General features: G+C 39.8%; 1 protein-coding gene across 1 annotated transcript; it reads right to left on the bottom strand.

The window, feature by feature from the left end:
- Positions 1–7,447: 7,447 nt before the first annotated feature.
- Positions 7,448–23,574, bottom strand: TNFRSF11B (TNF receptor superfamily member 11b). Its single transcript, XM_002200428.7, has 5 exons — positions 23,354–23,574; positions 13,825–14,194; positions 10,159–10,353; positions 9,624–9,848; positions 7,448–8,585 (listed from the first exon to the last, which is right to left on the bottom strand). Exons 1-5 carry the CDS (start codon positions 23,381–23,383, stop codon positions 8,197–8,199), a joined length of 1,209 nt encoding a protein of 402 aa, XP_002200464.5. The 5' UTR covers positions 23,384–23,574; the 3' UTR covers positions 7,448–8,196.
- Positions 23,575–23,825: the final 251 nt, after the last annotated feature.

Below are 23,825 nucleotides of genomic sequence, written 5' to 3' on the forward strand. Positions count from 1 at the left end.
AATATTTCCTTTTGTAGCAATGACTATCTTTGCTGGCCATAACTGCACTGGCAGTGGTACAGACTGGCTCTATTTGACTTGCCTGTGGCAATTTAATTTTTCAGTAGGTCCTTCCTTTAAACATTTACAAATCTCACAGAAATAAGTAATCCTTGGACATGTGAAAAATTCCAGGCATAAACCTTAAATCATAATTTAAAAAGACATATAAAAAGTAAGATGTATTTTCATGTCTGATATGAGCCTGAAGATTGCCTTTTACTTTTCCAAGTAAAAAAACTGTGCACCCGAAGCCATGATAAATCACATATAAATAAAACCATACCATAATTCAGATGCCAGAATTCAGAAGTTCTAAAATGTTAATTTAAAGGTTTTACTCAGAGAATGGAGTACTACAGAGTGTTCAGAGTCTGGTGGAGAGAAAGGAGAGGGGGACCTTTTTCATGGATTGGAATAAAAGCAGAGTTATCTAAGTCCTGCAATTTAAAATTGAACTCCGAATTTGTATTCCCTAGGCACAACACAGTGAACCTGAATAAAACAAATTCATGCACATCAGCTAAAGCCATGTATGACAAATGAGTCTAACCTCACTCTTCTTACAATATGACTGCTTTCATAAGGAAACATAAGACTGTCTTTTCTTCATTCTTGTTTTCTCATTTCTATTGCTTTCTTCTTCTTGCCTGAGTAATGTGACTGTCCTAACTCTTCATATCAGAGTTCAGTATTGAACCAGTGAGTCAGCATCCTTTCCCACAAGATTCAGTACTTGGGATTTTTCAGGGAAACACTGCCAGCTTGTTATGTCTCAATGGGAACTTTTTGGAAAACACCTTACATTTGGAACATCAAAAACAACCGTTGAGCATTATGTAGATGAGGGCCAAGGACCCATTATCTTCCCAAAGGATACCTTACCAAGAAGGTAGTAAATTGCCCAGGAGGTGGGGAAATTACTCCAAGCCCTCCTCCAGTGCTGGCAAGCGGCTCCCTTCAGGCATCTCAGGATTGAACATTAACTTAGTCTAGAGAGAGTGAAAAATATCTCCAGGGCTGAATTTGAAATTCAGCATTCTCTTACAGAAAAAGAACATAAATGGCTATTAAAGAACTGTAGTTTTTTTATTCTTATTGTTGTAATTATTTTGATTTCATTTATAAATAGCCAGCTCTGGAAATACACATTTATTTCTACAGTTAAACTTTCTGTGGGAATGGTATCTCTGGAGCATAAGAGCAAACTCAGGAAACTGCTGATTAAATGCTTACTGTACTGAATGGGATTCTAAGTATTTTAACCTTAAGTAAGGCTAACCAGGCAATGGGACTGATGCTTTTTTTGTGTGTGTCAGATTTATTGTTGCTTCAGCAAAACTGGAGCATGTGTCTTACAATACTTATACTGTGAGAGCAATGATGATTCCTCACAGGGCTGTATTTTCCTAGCATAAGGGTTTTCCTAGTCATTACCCTACATATAATCCAGGCTTTTTGTTTGTCAGAATCCTTTTACTTTGTATTCTGTGGGTGTTTAAGTTTGTCCTATACCCCTCAGGATTACACTATGGGATGTTGCAATAACCACCCTCTTATCATCATATGAAAGGGAGCAGGGACATTTTTGTGGGAATAGGTGCAATTTACGCACTTCCAAAACAGATTGTAAATACAGCATAGTACAGAGCAATAGCAAAGTGCTCTGCCATCCTGATCACTGCGGATGGAGCCTTTGCAGTATCAAAATATTTTTTGTAGGGTTGGTTATTTAGAGTGCAGTGGCTCTGTGGTTAATTGCTGCTCCTTGCAGCTTCAGTATTTACCTTGCATATTTTCTGCATGGTGACATGAGGATGACAGCATGGCTGAATGGGAGAGGGGTAAAATGCAATTGAAGAACAGAGCCTTCCTATCTGTCAGAGCAGGGGAAAGAATTGCATCAACAAACTGAGCAGCATGAAAGCAGAAAGAGCTGTAATAGGGCTATTGTGTGATTAAAAAGGTTTTAAGGGAGTGAGGAAGATGGGACATGAACAGTCAGACCTGTGTGTTTCACCCAATACTGTTCCTTTTGAAATTAATTTCTTTGTTCATGCAGAAATACTTTGCAATTAGTTTAACTGAAGAGAACACTAAATTAACAATAGTTAATCCAGAGTTTGAATTCACAGAGCTGTACAAAGGGGTTTTGATACTTCCCTGGTTGTAGCTTCTGGACATTGCTTTTTGTCTGAACAGACACATTTTTTCTATGCCTGTTTAATGCAAATGCAGTTCCTGCCTGCCCATTTTTCTATGACTGCTTAATATGCACTCAGCCACTGGTGTGGCTGCACTCCAGGATGGAGGCTGGAGGCTGCTGTGTCCTGCCCTGTCTTCTGGCTGTCGGGGCCCCTTCCCAGCAGTGGTGAGTAGGATCCCCTGAGGCTGGGGAGGAAGAAGTTCTCTCCTGTTGCCACCTCCCTTCTATGTGTGCTGTTGGACAAGGAGAGGTAGACACCAGCAGCTCCAGGTGTGGCAGGAAAGTGAAGCAATTATCTGCAGGAATCACTCACCTGGATTGCACCCCAAGGGAGAGCCAGGCTGTAAGACCACATTTCACTAAGACAGTGATGGGGTGGGAAGTCAGGGACCCAATTTCAGCACAGAAACCTTTGCAGCAGTTTCCTTGCTGGGGCTGAACTCCCTTGTGCTGCATTTAAATTGTCAAGTCTATGGAGGGTACAGAGAGACTCTAGGAGAATCAGTCAGTCATCAGTTCTACAGCTGGGCATTGAACCACTTTGATGCTGCCATTGCTTGCCTGTGAGCATCCTTTGTCAATAAAACATCACCCACATACTGCTATGGGGTCTTTGTCAATAACTGTCAAAGCAATCTCTTCCGAGTACTTGGCTCTTGTGATTGTTTCAAGAGACAAAATCCGCTTTTGAGGCACTAAGTGCAAAATTTTTCTGCATAATTCTTCTGTCTTTTGAGGTTTCAAGCTGTCAGTCTTCTCAGACTTTCAAAAACACTTCCCAACAGCAGTAACTACACATTCATTCCTTGTATCCCTGCGTTGAGTCCCAACCCACGTGGCGTCAAACCAAGCTGCTTCTCTCTAGCTCCAGAGACGGGAATAGCCCAGTTTCCCAAGGCTCCACCAGCCTGCCAGCCACTCTTATTTTGTTTTGCTGCAATCCAAAAAACACACCCTACTTTGAGCATTGACACATCTCCCAATTGTGGACACCCCTCCCAAAAATGTGAGCCTATGTTAGTCTTCCCTAACTGCGGCCAGGAGAAAGAAAGAGGCTTCTGCAAAACCGCTGGTGTTTAAGCACCTTGGTCTTTGATGTCTCAGTCTCTTCTCTTCAAAGAATGCAAAGACCTGATCCTTCTTACTGATACTGGATTTCCATTGTATTAAATGGTATTAATCATCCTTTAGGTTGTGTTGTTTCATTCATCTAAAGTTCCATAGGCAGAGCTGTAGCACAACCCAAATACCAAACCACTGATACTGTCAGTAGATGGAAATTTTGTTTTGTCTGCTGACAAAGTTCTGCATATGCAGAATGATATATATCTTACTTACCAGAAAAATTATATATTTATTTAAAAGAGAATGAAGATTTCCCTTCTTAGATAAAGAAATAAAGGAGAAAAATATTCTCCAGAAAGTTCTGTTTTCACCATTATTGGACCACACCCTGTCTTCTTCATAGAAGAAATATTGCCAAAGCCACAGTCTTTCATAATGTGGTTCCTTTTAAATAACCTCTTAGGTACTAAAGGTCAGGATGATTTAAAAAAAATAGCCTGGTAGTATGAAAGAACTTTTTTTACATGCAAAAAGACAAACAGAGGAATCCTACGCAAACTTGCCATAAATACAAGGGATGAAGATGATGATGAGTAGAATAAATTACATTCACATTGTGTTCATCTGCTTTATTTTGTCTCAAGTTTTTTTCAGTTCAAAAGTCTAATATAAAAATAGAATGGTTCAATTAATTGCAATTCTGAATCCATTCTTATAATCCTTTCCCATAGATTTGTCCTTGAACTCCACTGGGAATAGCTACGCAGTGACCACAGCCATAGCTTTGTGTATATTTTTTTGTCTCCTCACTACTGAGCTTATTGCCAATATTGCTTCTTCAGCTAACTAAGGTAAAGGAATAAAAATTAAAAACATTTTTTTTTCAATTATTTTTGTCCAATTTTTATTTCTCCATGTTAGTTCAACAAAGAAATATTTTGAAGGGTGGGCCTTTCCCATATTTGATATCTGTCCAAAACTGAATAGTTTCCGATAGTCTGCAGAAATTACTGGTACTTTTTTCTATAAATATTTTCTTATTTCTGAGCCATTGTTTTGAATTACTTTAAACCTGACAATTTGGGCACTTTGAATGTGATTCATGAGCAAACCAGACACCTCTGCCTTGGATGTGGCAATGCTGACCCATATCAGGACAGGCAGGGAGGGTGCCTCAGGGTGCTGAAAGGATAAGTTGTGTTCCTGGTGTAAGGTGTGTGAGCACGGGTGTGTGTGAGCCTGGGTGTGGTGTTTGGTTTTGGTGTTGTGCCCATTCCCAACCATTGCTTTCAAACATCGTTATTCAGTTCTCTACGCTTTTTAAAAGCTATATAATACCTGGCTTTATTTTTAAAACATTCATTCTATAGCAGACTATACTATTGATTTTTACTCTCAGAGCATTCCCGGGCCATGGTCAGGGACCAGGTCAGGGTCTACTGTGCTTGGTGATGTGTACAGCATAAAAAAATATTATTGCAGAACTTAGTGTCTAGCTTCTTCATTAATTTCCCCCATACACCAAAGCATTTTCTGGGAGAGACTGCCTTGATGGAGGACAAGTACATATTAAAAAAAAACATTCAAAAAGCAGGGTTGTAAAAGATTTTGGAATCACAAGGTTGTACTTTGAACCTGTGGTATTTTTTGATAGCTCAGGGTTGTTTCCATGATTCAAGAACAGAGCTGGGCAGATGACAGCTAAAGAACCTGCCTTAAAGCCCATCTCACTATCTCCCTCAAATATTCCCGAAACTGCTTTTCCTTTCTCTCAGTGAAGGGGAAGCGGACAAGACAGGACAGCACAATCCCTGCCCCTGTCTGGGGCAGCAGAGACAGCACATTTCTCTTGCTTCCTCATTCCTCTACTCCTTTCCTTCCCAAGGCAAGGCCGGCCTCAACTCTGGCCAGAGGATGGTGAAACATTTGCTTCATGCGTCTGGTCAGCAGCCAGGCTGGCAGGAGAGCAGGCACTGTAACCCTGGCAGGTCAGAGCCCCCTGAGCACAAAATCCATCTTCAAGTCACCCCCAAGGCCCAGCTCTCGTTGATTATCCCCAGTCCTCACACCTCACAGTTTCCTCCCCACAGCAGCATTTCCTCCAAGCCAGGGACACAGGGACCCCTCTCCTACCTGCTGCCCATTGCACATCTTCTTCCTCCTGCAGCCTTTCTTATAAAACAAGCTACCACCCCCAAACCCACATTTTTTCCAAGCTTTCCTCCCACTTTCTGTTTGCCTCACCCACTCCCTCATTATCCTGGGTCTTGCTTTTGTTTGTCTTGGCTATTTTGGGCTGGAGGCTCTTTGGGGAAGGGAATACGGTTTAAATGTCTCCTGCTCAGGATGTGTTTAAGTCATTCCAGCTCAGTGAAGCTGAATTCATAAATGAGGCACAAACTGGTTGAGAAGTGTTTACGGAGGCATGGGCAACTGATTAGCTGAATCAGCTTTAAGAGGTATAATCCATTAAGCATATGTAAGTTTGTGTTTAGGGGGAAAGGTTTAGCATTAATTCAATTTAGTGTTGAACTATAACCTGTGTCTATTTTAAAGGCATTGGTTATAGTTCAATGCTAAATTTTCCCAGGAAATCCAGTCCAGGCCATACTCTACTGCAATGAAGCACAGCATGTTCACATGGTAGTTACAGCTTAAACTGTAGGCTCTGGCTCCAAGCACCTTCTTCACTATTGTCATTCCTAAGGGACTACAAACACTGAATTGTTTACAATGACAGTTATGTATAACTACTTGAAAAATGGAAGTATAAATGTATAAAATAAAACCCATGTACTAAAAAGCAACTGTCCTTTTCTCAAGAGGGCTCTATCTCTGTGATAAATTTTTAAATTATAGTGCTACTTGATACTGGAACTATACTATCAGTTTAAAAATTGTTTAATCAGTTTAAAAAGATTATATTGTTTACAAGGTGTGTGTGATCTTCATTTGGTTGCCAGTAAGATCATTATTCTCACTTTAACACCTAGAACACCGCAAACCTCCACACCTGTCAGAGTCATGGAAACATCTGGTATCTATTTTGCAAATTTGAGTCTGTTGCTATAATCTTTTAATTACATATAAAACCACTTTCTGTTGTACAAGTATGTAAATTATGCCAAATGAATCAACACAAAACTAGGAATTTTTTCATGTTCATCACCGTTTCTCAGCTACACCAATAAATGAGATGCTAATAGCATGTGAAATTTAAAAGGGAGTTTATTCCTTTTGATAAAAAAGTGATGTGAGAATTCAGTGAAAAATGAATCCCAAGTATTTTAGATCAGCATGTCCCATTTGTATTTGCTATATAGAGAGCAATTCTGATGAACACCTATCGTATCAACCAGAAATCTTGCACTCATTCTTTGCTTAAGATCCTCTCATCTGTAATAGAAGAATATTTGTCATACAAGGCTAAATGCTTATGGATTTCCTTTCCTGACACAGTGGAAAAGAATATGTTGAATATTCAAGCTCAGTTAACACAGTTTAAAGAAAAAAACCCAAGAGTACAGTCTTTCTCTGAAGCCACCAAGGCCTTTGGCCTGCATTATGAATGACCATGGGTCCTTAAAATTGTGAGCATTTGATAATGACACTCATCCACTGTCTGTTCTGTTTTTATGGGGCTCAGGGCTTTGTAGGTGCCTCATTCTGTAGCTGAGGGAAATCGTAAATGACTATTTTTTATGTGACCTCTCTGTGCTCCCTTCCTTTAAACACAGTGGCAATATGTGAGGCTTTCCAAGCCTGTCAGGCCCATGCATCATCTTTCCTCCATGAAATTACAAGCTGTGGTTAGGGCAAAGGTTGTGAGCTCTCCAAGAACGTCACTGGGCCAAGAGTGGTGCTGGGCCAAATGTATCTATGGAGTTGCAATCGGTCATACCACGACACCTGGGCCTTTTAGAGTGGAACCATTAAGACTTTTGTAACTTCTTCTACACCTTTGCAGTGACCATGAAAATCCAGTGCTGATCAATATTTACTTGGTTCACATATTAACTACTAGGCCAGACAGAGAGTAGCAGAGACCCAAGCCCAAGACAAAGTGCCAAATCCACATAGTCTGTTTTTGTAATTAGTTCCTACTTTAGAATCAAGAGTAAAACACCAGTCAAAAACTAAACTGAAAAATTTAATTGCTTTATAAAATAAGATTATGAAATTCTATATCAAAATCCAGCTTCTTAAATATGGTACATTCACTTCTTCACAGAATATTTAAATATTCAGGTCACTTGAGCTATATTTTCACCGTATTTGAGTTAAAATCATTGGATAAATTAAAACATCCTTACCAAAAGATACCACAACTTATACAAATAATACTAAGCAATAATACATTTTTTTAAACACAAACTGTAAAGAAATTAATAACTCTTAAGGCATGCTACAAAATTTTGCCAGAAAAATATATGGAATCATATTTGTTGAACTAGAAAATATACAGTGTGCTTTCCAATTTTCCTCCTAAAATTCAGTCTCATATCCATTTAACTTAATAAATATGTACAACAAAAATGTTTATTCTGTGAAGAATATAAATAGCAAATACTGGAGAAGAGCCTGGTCTGGCATTCCTTTCTCATCTAGTGACTACAGTGGGACTTTTCACCTCTGAATGTGCAAAAATGCAGAATCAGGCCCTTAATGTTACCATCGGGTTAATAGCTTTTACAAAAGTGATTTTTATTAAAATAAAAAAAAACAGCAAAAAACATCTTCAAAACCACTGCAGGAGACTTAGAACTATTCCAGTCAGGCATTTCTATAAATAGTAAATCAAAATGTAGTGAAATAATGTTCCAGTTTAATTACTGCTGGCAGTAATTAGGGAAGAATAGTCAGTGGAGAAAGAAATGTATCTTGAGTTAGACACATCTTACTTTCACAGATTTAAGTTGGTTCCCTACCATTTCTAAAAAGAGTTTCTGGTATAATTTATACATTGTAAATCTGTGAAGAAACTTTATCACCTTCTTCAGGCTTTGGATGGTTCGTTTTGGAAAGTGGTACATTTTCAAGTGCTTCAGTCCATACATTAAACCTTTAATGGTGTCTTGGTCACCATTTTTCACTCTCCACAGATTGAGAAGCTTCAGAACTTGCTCTGTGGGTTGACATAGTTTCATTGTGCGCTCAACATCTTCTTTTCCCACTTTCTTGCCTGGTAAGCTTGCCATCAGCATGTTGAGATGTTCAAAGGTGAGGTTCAGGTGGCCAACATGCTTTAAGACACTGTTTTCACAATGATCGATATCTATAGAAAGCAAAAAGAGAAAATAGTACAACTTTACCGTAACCTGCAAAAAACCTTCCAAAATTCTATGAATTTGCTTTCTAAATTTCTTTGCTTCAAATAATTAATCTTTGCTTTTTTGGGCCCATCTATCCTGTAAAATGTTGTGTGTATGTGCTAGGACTCCTAGTATTTGCTTCCAGTGAATGAAAATTTAGCTCATTCTCTTCAGAAATGCCCAGGCAAGCTTGTTAGAATAGTAATTTTGAATTTTGAAGTACTCTAGACACTTCACAGACTGACATAAACATGCATACTAAATAGCAGAGGGGTAAAAAAAAAAACATTTCTGCAGCATTTTTCAAATCTATTCTGAGTGGACAAAATGTCATTCAAATTTGGTGGTTGTTGATGGTGGTTCACATGAAAAGAGTTGGCCTGAATGCTGTAAAAAGCCTTATTATTAATACTGCAGCACTATTTAATCTTTAAAACATGTCTTGGAAGATTCAGCACAAACAAAGCCAAATCATATGAACAAATGAATCAGCATGACAAGAGATACCAGAAAGGAAAAACAAGGGAAAGCCTGTCTATGTATTCCTTATCCCCATGTGCCCGCACCCTGTGGATAAATGTCCCAGTCCAAAATATCAACCTCTACTTTATAGAAGACAAATGGCACTCTCAGCTGCTGGGAACCAGCTCCCTCTAACCTCGGTTGCTCAGATATTACAGATGGAAACACTTTTCTCACTTGATCAAAATTCTTTGTATGTTGTGCAGTCTCAAAAGGAGAGAAAAGGTCATGGCACAACACATGCTCCAAAGTGGGCAAGTCTGGAAACTGTTCAGTCCTTGACTGATCTGGAGAAGTGGAATTCTGTTCCTGCTTCTCCTTCTCCCTGATCCCCCTTCTCCCCTTCTCTGTGCTTACTGCACCGGCCTGCAGGCTGTTCTCCAAGCACAACAGATCCCCAGGGGGTATTTGATCCAAACAAAATTTTAAATGCCATTCAAAAGGTTTTTTATAATGCACATGCTATCACAATAAGATACCTTGGATAATCTTCTTGACCATGTCCTGTTCTTTGTTTTGCTGCTTCCATAGTTTCAAAAGATGGAAGGTCTGCTCTTGAGGGCTGTGCCTTTGTTTAATCCTTTCAATATTTTCTGTGCTAACCTTTGTCCCAGGCAAGCTGTCTGCTAGTATGTTCAGCCAGTTAGGTGTGATATGAGTAGGAACAGCAAATCTGAACATAGCCTCCTCACACAGGGTTACATCTGAAATGAGAAAGAGAAAATGTCAATTGTTCTGATCTCTTACCTTGCCTGTCTCAGAAAGAAAAACAAACAAAACAAAACTGAAAAACAAAAACAACCAAGCAGCAAGAATGATAATAAAAAGTATTTAAAAAACAGTGTGCTTGAGTTCTTTTTGGTCTGAGCTACAATAATTAAAATTCTACTATGGCCATCACCATAGCAGGCAAAGAGCTAACAAGCTAGGTATTTTTATCCCAGATTTTGGTAAATTAATTTTAACAATAATTAAAGATATGTTTTCAGAGCACTCTTCCTTAATGATACACACCTATTCCACATTTTTGAGGTGTAGTATCTGTATTTTCCTGACAGATGTTGTCACGAACCTCATTTCCTTTCACAGCTATTTTGAAACCTAGGGCACTACAGTTTGTGTGCTTAAGACAGGCTGCTTTGGAGGAGGTTTCATTCGAGAAAAATCCATCTGGACATCTCTCACATACAGTGTCACTCTCAGGGGTACCTGTGGAAACAGGAAAACAATGCATCCAATTACATATAACATCAACTGTGGAAAAAAAATTTAAAAAAATCAAACCAGCAAAAAACCATTCCTCTCTAAACTGTCATGCTTCTGCTTTTCATGTTTTTGATTTATTAAGAAATCACTTAGGAAAAAAAAGAGACAGAAGATGCCTTAGGGGAAGGATGTTCCTGCTCATGTAATACAGTAAATAGTACTCTTAAATCTGCTTGTTACCAAGTATAAAATCAGTGGTTACTGATTAAATTAGTAATTTAGTAAATTAATATCTTTAAAACCTCGATTACTTCAGTCTATTCAGACATTACACTATGTCTGATCTTCATCCTTCAACTACATAAATATTCTGTAAAGTAAAAAAGTGGGGGGAAAATGTGTTCTGAATTTCACTCTGCAAGAACTGCACAGAACCTTACTTGAATGAGCTACTTCAGTTCTAGACAAAAATACAATCCAACCCCATATCAGCTAAAGACAACAATTTTGAAATTCTTTTTGGGGCTTGAATAAAATGTTATTAAAAGCAAAGAAAGCAGTATCCAATATTAAAAATATATTTAATAGACATACATGTTTTGATTGGTGATTTATAATGCATAGCTTTACTTCAGAACTAAATATAAGATACAACAACAGAATAACAACATACGGTTCTAGCACATTTAAAAGGAGTAAGAAAACAAATCCATGAAATTTTAAACTATGCAGTCTAACCACCAGTGGTAGGAATGTAATGGTACGAATAACCACTGTATACTTACTCCTAATTCATCCTTATTCATCCAACATTTAACAAGTGCCTGAAGTCTGGTATCTAGTACTGCATTATTAAACATGAACTTAAGCACATGCTTAAAATTAATTTGAAAAAAATTGGAAATTATGTTTGAATAAGAAAATACCTCCATCTAGTGTATTTTTAAAGTATTTACATGTGGATATTTATTGTAACGTTAGGTTTTTAGTAATCTTTTCTTTATTTTGGGAAATCCTTCGAGGAAAAGAGTATGCATCTCAAGTTCTCAATCAGCTGTGAAATCAAGAAGAGTGCTTGCCTACAGCCTGACCTAGCGCTTCATCAGACAACGAGTGAAACGAAGGAGTTTATAGTTGGCAGAGACCCTGTACGTGCCAGCCCCCTCCCAGATGCTGCGCTTTCTGCAGCCCCGGCGCTGCCCTCGCTCAGCGGGCACCGCCTGCAGCTCCGGGCGGACACAGCTGCAGCCAGCCCCAGCCCCAGCCCCAGCACCGCCTGAGACCGCTGCCTTAGCAGCTTTCCCTGCTGCCGACAGGCTTGGTTGTGTGCTGGCAGCAAGGGAGTGCAAGAAAGGAGTGTTCCTGCAAATGGTGCATCGTTCTGCTCAGAGCTCGCTGCAGAATCTTTGCAGCACAAGGGAGGACTGTACCGTGTAATCCATCAGCGTTCTCAGGACTGAGCATAAAGTCACCCTCCTGCTCTGGCAGCTTCTTCACTGTTTATTTCGGCGCTCTTGTTAAGGGCATGAATTGCCGCTGTCTGCCTGCCCTCCTGCCACTCCCTCCAACTCTCCTGGAATCCCCCATCCTTCCCAGGGAAACGGCAGCCGCCACCGGGGCGGCGGAGCTGCCGCGCCGCAGCGCTGCTCTCCCCGTACAGCGCTGCTCTAAGCCCTGCCTCATACAGGGCCGGCCGCGGCAGGAAGGAACAAAGCCTTTATCTTCACTCACAAAAAGGAACTACAAAGGAAGGTGATATCCCAGAGTAATCATGAACAATGGGCACCAGGGAAACAGATTTCTAATGCTTTAAGCCTTAAATGAGGCACTGGACCACACCATCTCCCTGTGTGGGAGTAGAATCATATTTTTCTGCTCTTAGGTTTTATTTCACCTGAATTTGCATCATTACAAAGTTCAAGGATATCATATGGCAAAAAGCAGTAACACTGCAGTACATGCTTATTAAACTCTTAGCTGTTGCCTAACCTCACAAACTGACTATTGACACAGGGGGATGCAAGTATTTTTACAATGTTTTCATTCCTTTTTTAAGGTCTGCTTGGGTTTAGCTGGTTCAATCTGATGGTCTTTTGGAACTAATTTTTCAAGATATTACAAAATTCAACATTTTATCTTCTATAAAAGTTTGTTTCATTCTGATCTGAGGGATTGAAATTTGTCTGCCATGTTTCACCATGCTCGGAGGGATGCAGCAGGATGGTTGCTCAGATAATTTATACTTAATTCACCTCCCAAAGTCTTTCTGAGGATTTTGTTTCTGGCCCCTTTTGACTTGCTGCCGAGATACAGTGGAACCTCATTAACTCATTTTTGCTGGGTATAGTTTAGGTTAATGAAGGTTTACAATATGGAAATGTGGTAGCTGCCAGGTGGCAATGCTTAACAGTGGAAAGGCATCAGGGTAAAGCTTCATCGACCAATCACTCAAAGACTACTGAGCAGCTTCGGCAGCAACATTTCTCCTTACGCCAAAGTTGCTCTCCAGTGAGAGGTTCACAACCCAGAAAAGGACTCCCAGCCTGTCATTCAGCTCAGCACTAAAATGTACAGGCCAACCCTAGTGTTTCTCACTGCAGGTATGCCATTCCTAGGGAAATCATTCTGCCTGCGGGTGTCTGAGACACTTTGATTTTCTGCATTTCCTACCTCAGTGCTCTTCTCCAGGCAGTTATCAAGCTCTGGTACAATGACAGTTTACAATTCTTTCAGGTTGTGTTAAATACTGGAGCTAAACTGGGCCACGGCATTTGCCAAACAAAAAATGATGTATTTGGTTTTGAGGGAAGAACAAATTATTGGTTTAACAATTTATGTTGTCTTAAATGAAGAATACACTCCACTGAAAAACACTGCTTTGCTCTATATTCCCACCAGACTTTCAGTACTACGCCAGCCTGCTTGACAAAGAAATGGTTGTTTGCTTGGTAATAGTAACAGTTTCCCTAAGAAAGGAAAATTCCACTTAGGATGCTGATAATTAATTATTACCACATATTGCAGTGACACTAGAGCTATATTAATGGTGTTATAATTATATACTTGGTGTCAAACATGTAGTGCTCCTGGTGTTTGTCAAGATATACAGTTGCTTGAAAAAGCAGATTTCAAAATGAAAACCATTATTATTTATCACACACACAAATACGACATTCCAGATAATGTTCCTCTAAAAGAGGCAATCCATCATGTTTCTCATTAGAGTACAATTTGCTACATTTGCTACTGCCATTAAGTTATATATTACAGCAGGAGCAGGGTATTCCACTGAGAAACCTTCCTTTGGCTACAGTCCAAATGATGCAGATTAGAACACGTTAAATTGGCATTACAATTTACTGTCCTGCAACTTCATCTGGACAAGCCTCTTTTCCTAATCTTGTAAGTGCCACGAGCCGTGGACGTGCTGCAGAGCTCTGATCACGTCTGTGCGTATGGAGGAGCGGAACCCACCTGCCTGGGCAACCCCGGAGCCGGGCGGACACTCCGTGTGCCTCAAGCAGAACTCGAGCTCCAGGTACCTGCCCGGGACGCACTCGCAGACGCGGTTCTGCGTGCTGGAGCACTCCTGCCTGACGAACTGCAGCTCCTTGCAGACGGTGCTGCAGTACTGGCACTCCTCGTTGCTGTTCCACTCGTCGGAGTAGTACTGAGCCGGGCACGGAGCGCACTGCGTCGGGCTGCTGGCGCTGCAGTGCCGCTTCACGTAGCTCCCGGGAGGACACTGGTCACACAGCAGCTGGCGAGATGTCTCTGGGTCGTAATGGAGATATTTGGGGGGAGAGTCATCCTGGAAGGTCCACTTGACAGAAATGTCCAAGAGCTAGCAACAGGAAAATAAAACATCACTTCCTTTTAGTTGCGGGGAGCACCATGATCATAAGGAAATCTGGGCTTCAATGAGTCTCCTCATGTCCCTATCCTCAAACAAATGCTTGCATTAGGAGTTTCTGATACTGGCCAGCTTCCAGACTCTCCCATATCTATCTTGGAATCGTAAAGTTTTAGGATCTTATCTAGCAAATCTTCCCAACCTAAGTGATTCCTTCCATAGATGTAGATACTATTCTTCTCTGATTTACAACCTTTTAATATCACCGGGCATTGGCCTTTTACTGCCTGGCATCAGAGAATTTGTCCAATGGACAGCAAAGGTGGGGATTATGCACCTTTATGTTCTTAAGTATTGAGTACTTCAGATGCAAAAGAAATTGTGCCTGAGCATATGAATATGACCAGTGTAGTGCACCATCACAGATACCTTCAAAAGTGATGCCATACACTATTTCTCTTACACTATTTTTTACAGAAATTAATGGCTAGAACAATAGAGGTTACTTTTTAATGCCTTCCATTTAATTTTGCTCTGATATGCAGAAGCTTTTGGGATGTAATGTGGCAGCTACATCAAAGGAGAAGACACAGCCTGAGACAGAGGTAAAGAATGATGTGGGGTATGAAGGGCACATTAAGAACTCAATTTCATGAGCTGGAAGAGACCAGGCCAATGCTTTCATTTCCTCCCTAAAACCACAGGCTCACAGCTGTCCTGAAAAGCTGGTTCAGTACCGGCCCATGCCATGACAGTTAGAGTCCTCCTGCTTCCTACAACAGTCTGCTTAGCTGTGTGACTGGGGACCTGGTGATCTGAGACAGCCTGCCTTGCTGCAGAGACAACCTCCATGTCACTTTGTCTTATAATTGAAAATTTGGTTCTGTGATTGCACCAGTCTACCACAAAAATAACTCTTGAGAACCACCCTGATCCCCGCAGGGTATGCCAACAGCTCTCTCCTCACTGATAACCCAGCTCTGTCCCAGCACTGCATGCATGGCTACATGCACTACTTCTCTTCCAAAGCTTATACATTTTTTTAAAAAGATGAAGTAAACTGGATCTGACCTAAGATTTTTCAGTGTATCTAATAGAATTATAGATCTAACTGACTTGTTTTTGTTGCTATTTTAACCTGTCAGCTAACAGAGTTGCCAATTCAATTTCAAAAATGTATTTCCTCTTTTCCAAATGTCTCCAAAGTATAAGTGGAATTTACTTTTTTTTCTAAAGTCTGTATTTTCTTGAGATGCTTCATTAAGGGCCTCACTTCTGCCACATCATGGCAGTTCTCTTATTAAGAGAAGCCATACTCTTATTAAGTTTGGAAAGGACAATTTAAAATTTCATCTGCATTAACACAATTCACAGCAAATGAGTGATATGAGATGCTTAACTTAGGAAGTCTTATTGCTTAAGCAAATACTCTTAAATGCATTCTCCTGTTGCACGTCTATGAATTCACTTTTCATACAACTACACTTGGGCTGAGGAATGAAATGCAGATAGTATGGATATTCCCTACAGCCTCTTGTAGTTACCCTAGACTAAGTCTGATAACTTATCTGATTTCTAGCGGTGGAGATCTCACTTTTCTTGTGGTCTCAATGCACAATACCTTTCACTGTGAGAAATTCCTTATTAGTCTTTGATGTCCTTAAATGACTGGATGTGTTTTATGTGATCTATTTAACAAAGAGGGCGCAGCACATTTTTTAATAGTGAGTGGCTTTACATTGAGGAAAAATGCCCCCACCCTTGGTAAATCTACAGCTATGACTCTAGTAATAAGGAAGTCCTGCTAATCTCATTAATTGTTGATGTGAACAGTGAAGTTTTCTTCTATGGTTTTAATTCAGTGATAGATAACACAGCATCCCAGAGTCCAAGACTTGCATGGACACAAGCATTCCCTTCACAGAACATATCTGACTACACCATGTGGCACATGTGCTACAAAGACAAGCATCAACCCACACTTCACACACATATCTGTGGAAACCCAAGGCAATTCCCAACAGAGGTGAAAATCTGACACTGTGAAAATTATCAGGACAGCAACCAGTCCTTGGGCAGCATGTCCTTGGGCAGAAACACCAGTACTCCTGCTCTGCAGGGCACAGCTCCCCAGAAATCCAGAGCTGTCACTGCAGTAGAATCTGCTCCTCTGGGTTGTGCCTCAGCCCTTGGTGACACATTTTCTCGTAATGAATAATTTCATAACTGTTAACTCTACTCTGCAACATGTAGGAGCAAGAATAGCAAGATTTTATCTATTTTCCTTTTTCAGCTATTTACATTGAAACCATGTATGAGGCAAATAAAGAATTTTGCTGCAGGGGATGATTCAGCATTAAAATTAATTAGAATTCAATAATCAGGGTATGAAAGCAAAGGGATTTGTAGGAAAAAATAGAGGCACCTGCTTTCTGAAAAACTTATGGCTGTGGAAAATAAGCCAATAACTATTGAAAACATTTCAACACAATTTGAGAGGAATTGATTTTAAAAATTGAGCAAAAGAATTCTCGAACCATATGTGTGTGAGACATACTGAGTTTTGTCCTTGGAAGAACCAATAACAATAAACTAATCATGGCAACTAGAATATTATTAATCTAAATGAGCATAACCAAACCCCATAATAATAGGATAAATGAATCAGCATCACTAAAAGGACAATCAGTCTTCCCATTTGAATTTTTCTTTTTGCTTTTAAAAGAAAAGCATATCACGTTGTTTTCCCTTTTTTTCCCCAGAAACAAACATTACATAGCTGCAGTAATCCACTGATCAATGGCTGAGCCACATGTATGCAGGAGCCAAATATTTTATTTAGTAAAATTTTATGAGAAAAAAATTCTTCAGTCAGACTAAAGATATGCAATTAATATCTCAGAATTTTACTAGACCATTTTTATATATAATTTTCAACACAGAGCTAGATCACCATTATTACTGTTGGACTACTATGAGCCTATTGGCACAGTGAGCTCTGCAACTCTCTGCCATAGGACATTGGAAGCAGTCAAGTTCAAGATGTTATCTGACATAATAATGGATGAAAATAATAAACTTCACCTTTTGATCAAGAAATCCCAAATCAAAAATTGAAATCACAAAAACAATGACACTGTTCTGTTCTTTTCTTCCATGTCTTCTATGCATCAGATACCAACCACTCCCATAGACAGCATATGGGTCTTTTTAGGGCATTTTTTCTGGATTTTTTTTAGACCAAATATAGCCATCAGTAGGTTGCTAAGTACATATCTAGACTTCAAACCCCAGTACCACACTTCATAAGACTACTGTAGGTTACTTGATAATACTTAAGAAAAGAGATCGGTAAAATTGCCTTCTATGCAGTCCAAAAACACATAGCACAACTGAGTGTTCTGAATATTGATATGCAACCTGAAAATCAGAAGTTACCTTTTAACCTACATCAAGTGCCAAAATAAAGTCAATCTATTTTTCAGATGTTTTTCAGGATTTCACTAGTAATGGTGGAAGATAATTACATATCATTTTCACTAGTTTTACTGTAGCAACTTGACATAAGCAGAATGAAAAGACTCTTTTGTCCCCCAGTCCCCCAGTTCACAGAATAATCTGGAGGGGAACATCACTAAATTGTCCTTTCTCTTGGCCTAACACACACTGAGTTTGTGCTTACATTAGGAATTTGTATCACCTGTTACAGCAGATTTGCAGAGCAAAACAGATGGTGCCGAGCACCTGACATCCACATTATGTATTATTCTAGGGGATATTTTGGACTAACTTCAATCTGCTCTCATGGACAAGCATGCATTAATGGTTACAGTGCATCTGGTGTGTCTCTGGGGTCCATCTCTAGATTTGCTTTCATCAGTTCAGTTTACTTTGGTAAATCCACTTTGTACACTCCAGGGCTGCTCTGATATGGAAACTAAAATACAGTAAATAAAGATGATCATGAGAGGCCCTTCAAAAGCATGTTCCTAAGACAAATTAAAATAGCATTTAGATGCATTTTATGTCCTTCCTGACATTTCCTCTCCTAAACTATGCTATGACCAACTTGATAGCAGTTTCTTAGCTACACAAAACCTCTGATTGATCTGAATGTCCATATTGAAAGGTGGTCTATATACTAAGAACCTGAATGTCATGTATTCACTTAAGCACTATTTGAGCACAGGAAAGTGCCACAATCAGAACTTACTAGTTCTGAACAGTGGTCTCCCCCATAGATTTATAGAAAGCATGAACATGCCTGGCCTGTCTTAGTCTTGCTGGAAAAGTTGTCATGTGCTAATTTGAAAGAAGGAAGAAATTGCAAGTCTGGTTTCATTCTACTGGAATCAGAAGTAGGGACAATGAGTATGTTCATCCTATTACCCTTCTGAAACCAAAGCTGGCATCCAACAGTGCTGCACATGACCAAATTAATGGATTTGTCATTCAGAAGATTGTATAAAATTCTGTTCATCCTTGCTTAAGAAAGGTTAATTCACTAGGAAGTGGCACAGAAAAATTTAGAAGGAAATGGTGAGCTTCTTCTTGGGGAGGATCTGAACTTTTTCAATAGCTTGGCAAGTCACATGAGAAGTTATGGATTCAGTACAGACAGACAGTGAACTCAGAGAGAACTTTCTCCATTGAAGGATAATACTGGCAAATGAAAAGGGGATTCTCTTTTCAGAGGAATTTTGGGAACAGCCTTTCACTGAGAAGCAGGTGTAAGAAACCCTGCTCTCAATGTCTTTCTGAAAGCAAATATGACATTTCATTTCCTGGAAGAGATGGCAAATGGACTGAAGAGATCCAGGCAGTTTCTTTCAGTTTCAAACCCCCAGCCAATTCCTTATATGCCAGCACTAAGGGAAGAAAATAATGCTCAGTATCTTTTGCATCTCAGCAAATAAATTGTTAGTGTGATTAATTTGTAAACAGTTTTTCTAGGGTTAGTAAAATGCATGACTCAATTAAAAAAAAATCCCTAATTGTTAGGGGTTTTTTTGTTCTATGAGTATGAAATGCTACCAATAACAAAATTTTTTCAGCAAAAGAAAACCAGAATGAAACCTAATATAATTAACTACATCTAACAACCTATTGGGTGAAATGGAGTTCTAATGTCATAGGCTCATTTCTAAAAAGAGTGAAGAACTCAATCTTCCTCCATGTCCCTGGGGAAAATCCTGGGCAGATGTCAGGATGGCTGTGTCAGTGTGAGGAATTGGGATGAACTGTAAATACTGAAATATAAGTTTACTGTAAGTCAGTGTGATACAAGTAAATACTGAGAACTTATTCAAGATGAATTACCCAAGGTCAGACAGCAGTTCTTTCATTGCATCAGCACTTTAGGCCTCAAGCTATATTTCTTCATACCATCCTTATGTCAGCACACACATAAAAGGCCTGTGCAGTCCATTTGTTTGCTTCCTTAGAAGATGTGTTTGAAAGAGAAATAATGTGATTGTAAAATTTCATTTCAGATCTTGGGAAAAAAAATACACTCCTTTTTCTTTCATCTTTAAATGCAAGGCAAAGAGCTGCTTGATTTCTCTTGTTGAATTAAAATGAACTAGAAGACAAAGCACATGAAGTAAAAATCCTTCAAGCATCATCCCTTTAAATCACTGCTTTGTGGCAGAAAAGAGAGTGGCTTTTCAGCATATGAAAATATTATTATATAGCTTGGCTTTGTGGTTTTGGGTTGTAGACAAAAGGAGAATGTTTCATTTGCTGAGAAAGATAAATCTGTTTCTGTTTTGCATTCCACAAATATTCCAAAGCATATTTTCTTATGTGATAAATAATCATTCAAGACATCTGTCAGATTGCTCCCAGTGTTTGCATTGGGTTCAAAGTAAAACCTCACAAATCTTCTACTTTCCTTTCTATACAAAGTATTTGGACAAAACAAAGGCAGGAGAGTTTCACATATCCTCAACCCCTAGGCAAAATTCCTCACTGAAATCATACACAGGCCCAGAGAAATCCCACTGGCAAAATACAGCACTGGATGATATTATCAAGGTCCTCCTCATCAATAGCTTGTATCTCAGATCCAGTATGTGACAATGCCATGCTGGATCAGATCCACATCCTATTGAAAATCTCCAAATACTTGCCATCCTTGGAGAAATTACTCCAATCTAGCTCTCATCCATCTCATCTTGCTGTTCTGGAGGCCCATGCAATTACCAAATGGAACCTCTTTGGGCCAGCAGCTCTGCAGCACTGCTGACCTGTGGGTTGCTGCAGGCTCTCGAGTGCACTGCCCAGACAAAGGAGCTTTCTGCAGACCATGGCCAGGCACACAATGGAATCTGACCTGGAGTCATCTTCACTGGTTTGAGTTCAGCTTACAAAGCTCTTCTACCATTCTACCAACTGCTTCATAGTAATCCACCCACTTTGGACGTAACAGGTCCTATTTTTGTTTGGAAGACACTTTATGAAGCGGAGGCTCCTCTTTTACATAAGGACTTTAATTGGCGACTCTCCTGAGTGACCTGTATTCAAAAGCTGAGGCTATGAAACGCTATCTTCATTTCTCTGTCAGTAAAGCAATATGTCAAAATGTCAAGAACTGTAGAGACTTTTTGAGGCACCATTAGTTGTCATTCACAAAGCAATTTAGGGGTCTAAACTACTGTTTCATTTTCAGTGGTAGGAAAATGAAATTCAGATGAAGAGCAGTTTTACATCTTATCAAAGAAGTGCTAAATTGAAAGTCCTAATTTATATGAGTTATATTTGCCTTGAAACCTGTAGAGGGAGAAAGCAGGGAAAACTAACCAGACACTCTCCAAAATATGTGTCTTACATTTTGGAATGTTATTCACCAGAGTGAAAGCAAGATTTAGAGCTAATCCAAACCTGGGATGTTCCCACTGTAACTACAGTTTGCCTTTGCATTGACAGTACTATGTGCAAACAGGTGTTTTTACAGAAGGAACAAAATTAAGTTTTCCATGAGATTTGAACAGTAGGTGTTACCTGAATTGTGACAATATCTTTTAAAAATTATTCTGGTAACCTTAGTGTTTTATTTTTAACCAAGACACATGCAGACATGCAGACAGAAAGAAAGAAAGTCAGACAGAACGATAACTCCTACCCTCACAGGCTGCAAAGCCACTGCTGCCTACACACAGCAAACCCAACAGGCAGGCCAGAAAAAGAATGTCACATGTGCACAGAGATCCAAAATAGAGAAAGGTCAAGTATCAGGGTCAAGATAGTTACGTGACAAGTAATGAGATTCAGCTCTGGGGAATCTTTCCATTCAGTCCAATTTCATAATGTTTGTAAGCAGCTTTAGTGTTCCAAGCAAACAACACAAACATGAGTGAACCACCACATAAGGTATAACCTTTCTGAAACCTTAGCAAAGAGGCCAAGGCTGGAAGTACACCATGGCCCAAAAGTCTTTTTAGATACAATGTCTCCAAACTAGGGTCGGAAGTATGTGAGCCAGACACACAGAACTTTGATCTATAGTTGTACCTCCAAAAAGGGGAGCTATAAAACAGATACTACAGCTACTTTTCTGAGCTCTAGCACATGTGACAGTACTTAAACTTCACGAATTTTTCTTACATTTTACAATAATTTTAAATACATGTAACAATAATAGTAATGATAACAAAATAATAATGCAGTTGAATGATGATCTCTTTGCTATGTACTGCCTCTGATGTATTTCAGCTCCATGACTCATCTGCCAGAGGATTATGCTGCACTTCACCAAATGCTATTATTTTGTGGGAGAACAGGAACAGGCACATTGCATTTAATCAAAATCAAAATCCTGATGTGATTATTTCATGACAGCCACAGATAAGAAGCCAGGTTGATAACCAGATATTGCTGAAATTCCCAGATTAACTTCCTGTGATTTCATACTGACAAAGCAGGCACAACATCAGACATGGAATGAAAAAGTTGTCAGCATTTCAATCTGCTGACCACAAGCTGACAAATTTTACTTCCCGTGCACCATTAATTACTTTGGGTTTCCTTCTCAAAAAGCTCTTTCAGAAAGTTGTACAGAGAGTAATAAACACACATTACTCATCAAATCCTGGAAATCTCATTGCATTTATAAAAAGCTTACAGAATAAATGAATCTCAGTTCTAATGCTCTGCCACAATATTAATGCCGTTGTGCTTACCAAAACAACCCAGAAGCAAGTTACTGTGCTGGCAAGAGCCTCCTCTGAATATTATTTTTTTAATGTTTTTCTTTGAAAGTTTCCTTACGCAAAAGATGAAGAGCCTCCAAATAGATGTTACACAGGATCTGTCTGTAGGCAGGTTTTAATTAAACTGAACTCATATACAATTCCATATGACTAAATGGATTAAATAACATTTTGGAAGATTTACTGCACTGCTAACATCTCTAAATTTGCATCTGGAAGTATCTTACTAAATCACCAAGTAAACAAAACCTTATTAAAGCAGGGGCTTATACCAGATTTAATAACCTAACTTCTTCTGTAATAGCTACTGACACAGCTACTAATTCATCTCCTTCTTGCATCTGAAGCTGAATTTTCTAAGCCAAGACAAGAACCACACACTTGTGGGGTTTTTTTTTTTGGAGTTCACAGTGGTTTTCCTGGATAAGAAAGCCAGTACCTGAGAGTGCCACTGCAGCAGAGATTAGAGGCAGGCAGGGATGGAGCTTTTGTAAATCAGAAACAAACATTCCAGCCTACAGTTTCTAAATTCATTACTCGATACAGCGTTTTGCTTCAGACCAGTATGATGAGGCCTTACAAAAGGAGGGAGGGAGTCAGTAAAAAAAAAAAAAAAAATCAAAATAAAAGCAAATCATGCCACTACCTTGAGAATGGGATGAAAATCCCTGCTGTCTCCCTGGAGCTGAGCGTGTCCATCACATTCCAAACTCACCAGTAAAGTTTGGAGAGATGAAACAAAAAGGGTTTACCAAGAAAACGGAGGGAACACAAAGCAACCAACAAACAAACAAACAACCCACCCCCCCAAAAAAAACCCCAAAAAACTAAACTCAAAACAAAATCCCCAGAAGAAAAGCCGTGTGTCTCCAGCCTGATGTCCGAAGCTGCAGTGCATCCTCGAGCCTATCTGCCTATCTACCTCTGCGAAGGGACTCACCACAAACGCGCAGCACAGGAACTTGTTCATTGTGGTCGGTGCAAGAAACCTCAGCGCAATGGGAATCAGGCAGAGAGTCAGCGCCAGGCTCCAGCAGCTGCTTACATTCCCAACATTAAAGACACGATATATATATAGTCCCGGTGTAACAGGAAGCTTGGGCTCAGCTTTGATCACACATTCACTGCCATGACCAAACTTTTCTCTCGCGCACTCCCCCTCACCTCCCCCCCCCCCCCTTTTTTTTTTTTTAAAGAACCTGTAAAACTTGGTGACTTAATGGAACCCTTTGAGCGCCGTAACCACAGAGTGGAAAATGCAGGAGGGAGTGTCGGGGGCTGGCCAGGGGAGGGTTTAATTGCTCCCTGTCTGGCTGTCTGGCTGTGCCCCGCGCTCCGCTCTGCAGCGGGGCCCGCGGGGAGGCTCCGCTTCCTCGGCTCGGCTCCGCGGGGCTCCCGGCGGCGGGGCAGGC

Source organism: Taeniopygia guttata, chromosome 2, assembly GCF_048771995.1.
Source record: "Taeniopygia guttata chromosome 2, bTaeGut7.mat, whole genome shotgun sequence".
NCBI classification, from domain to species: domain Eukaryota; kingdom Metazoa; phylum Chordata; class Aves; order Passeriformes; family Estrildidae; genus Taeniopygia; species Taeniopygia guttata.

Excerpts from the sequence above, each read along its gene's own strand:
- TNFRSF11B (XM_002200428.7), bottom strand. The coding sequence starts at position 23,383 with ATGAACAAGTTCCTGTGCTGCGCGTTTGTG. Across the intron at positions 10,354-13,824 it reads CTCCGGGGTTGCCCAGGCAG|GTACCCCTGAGAGTGACACT; the intron begins GTGGGTTCCGCT and ends CTGTTTCCACAG. Across the intron at positions 8,586-9,623 it reads GGTCAAGAAGATTATCCAAG|ATATCGATCATTGTGAAAAC; the intron begins GTATCTTATTGT and ends TGCTTTCTATAG.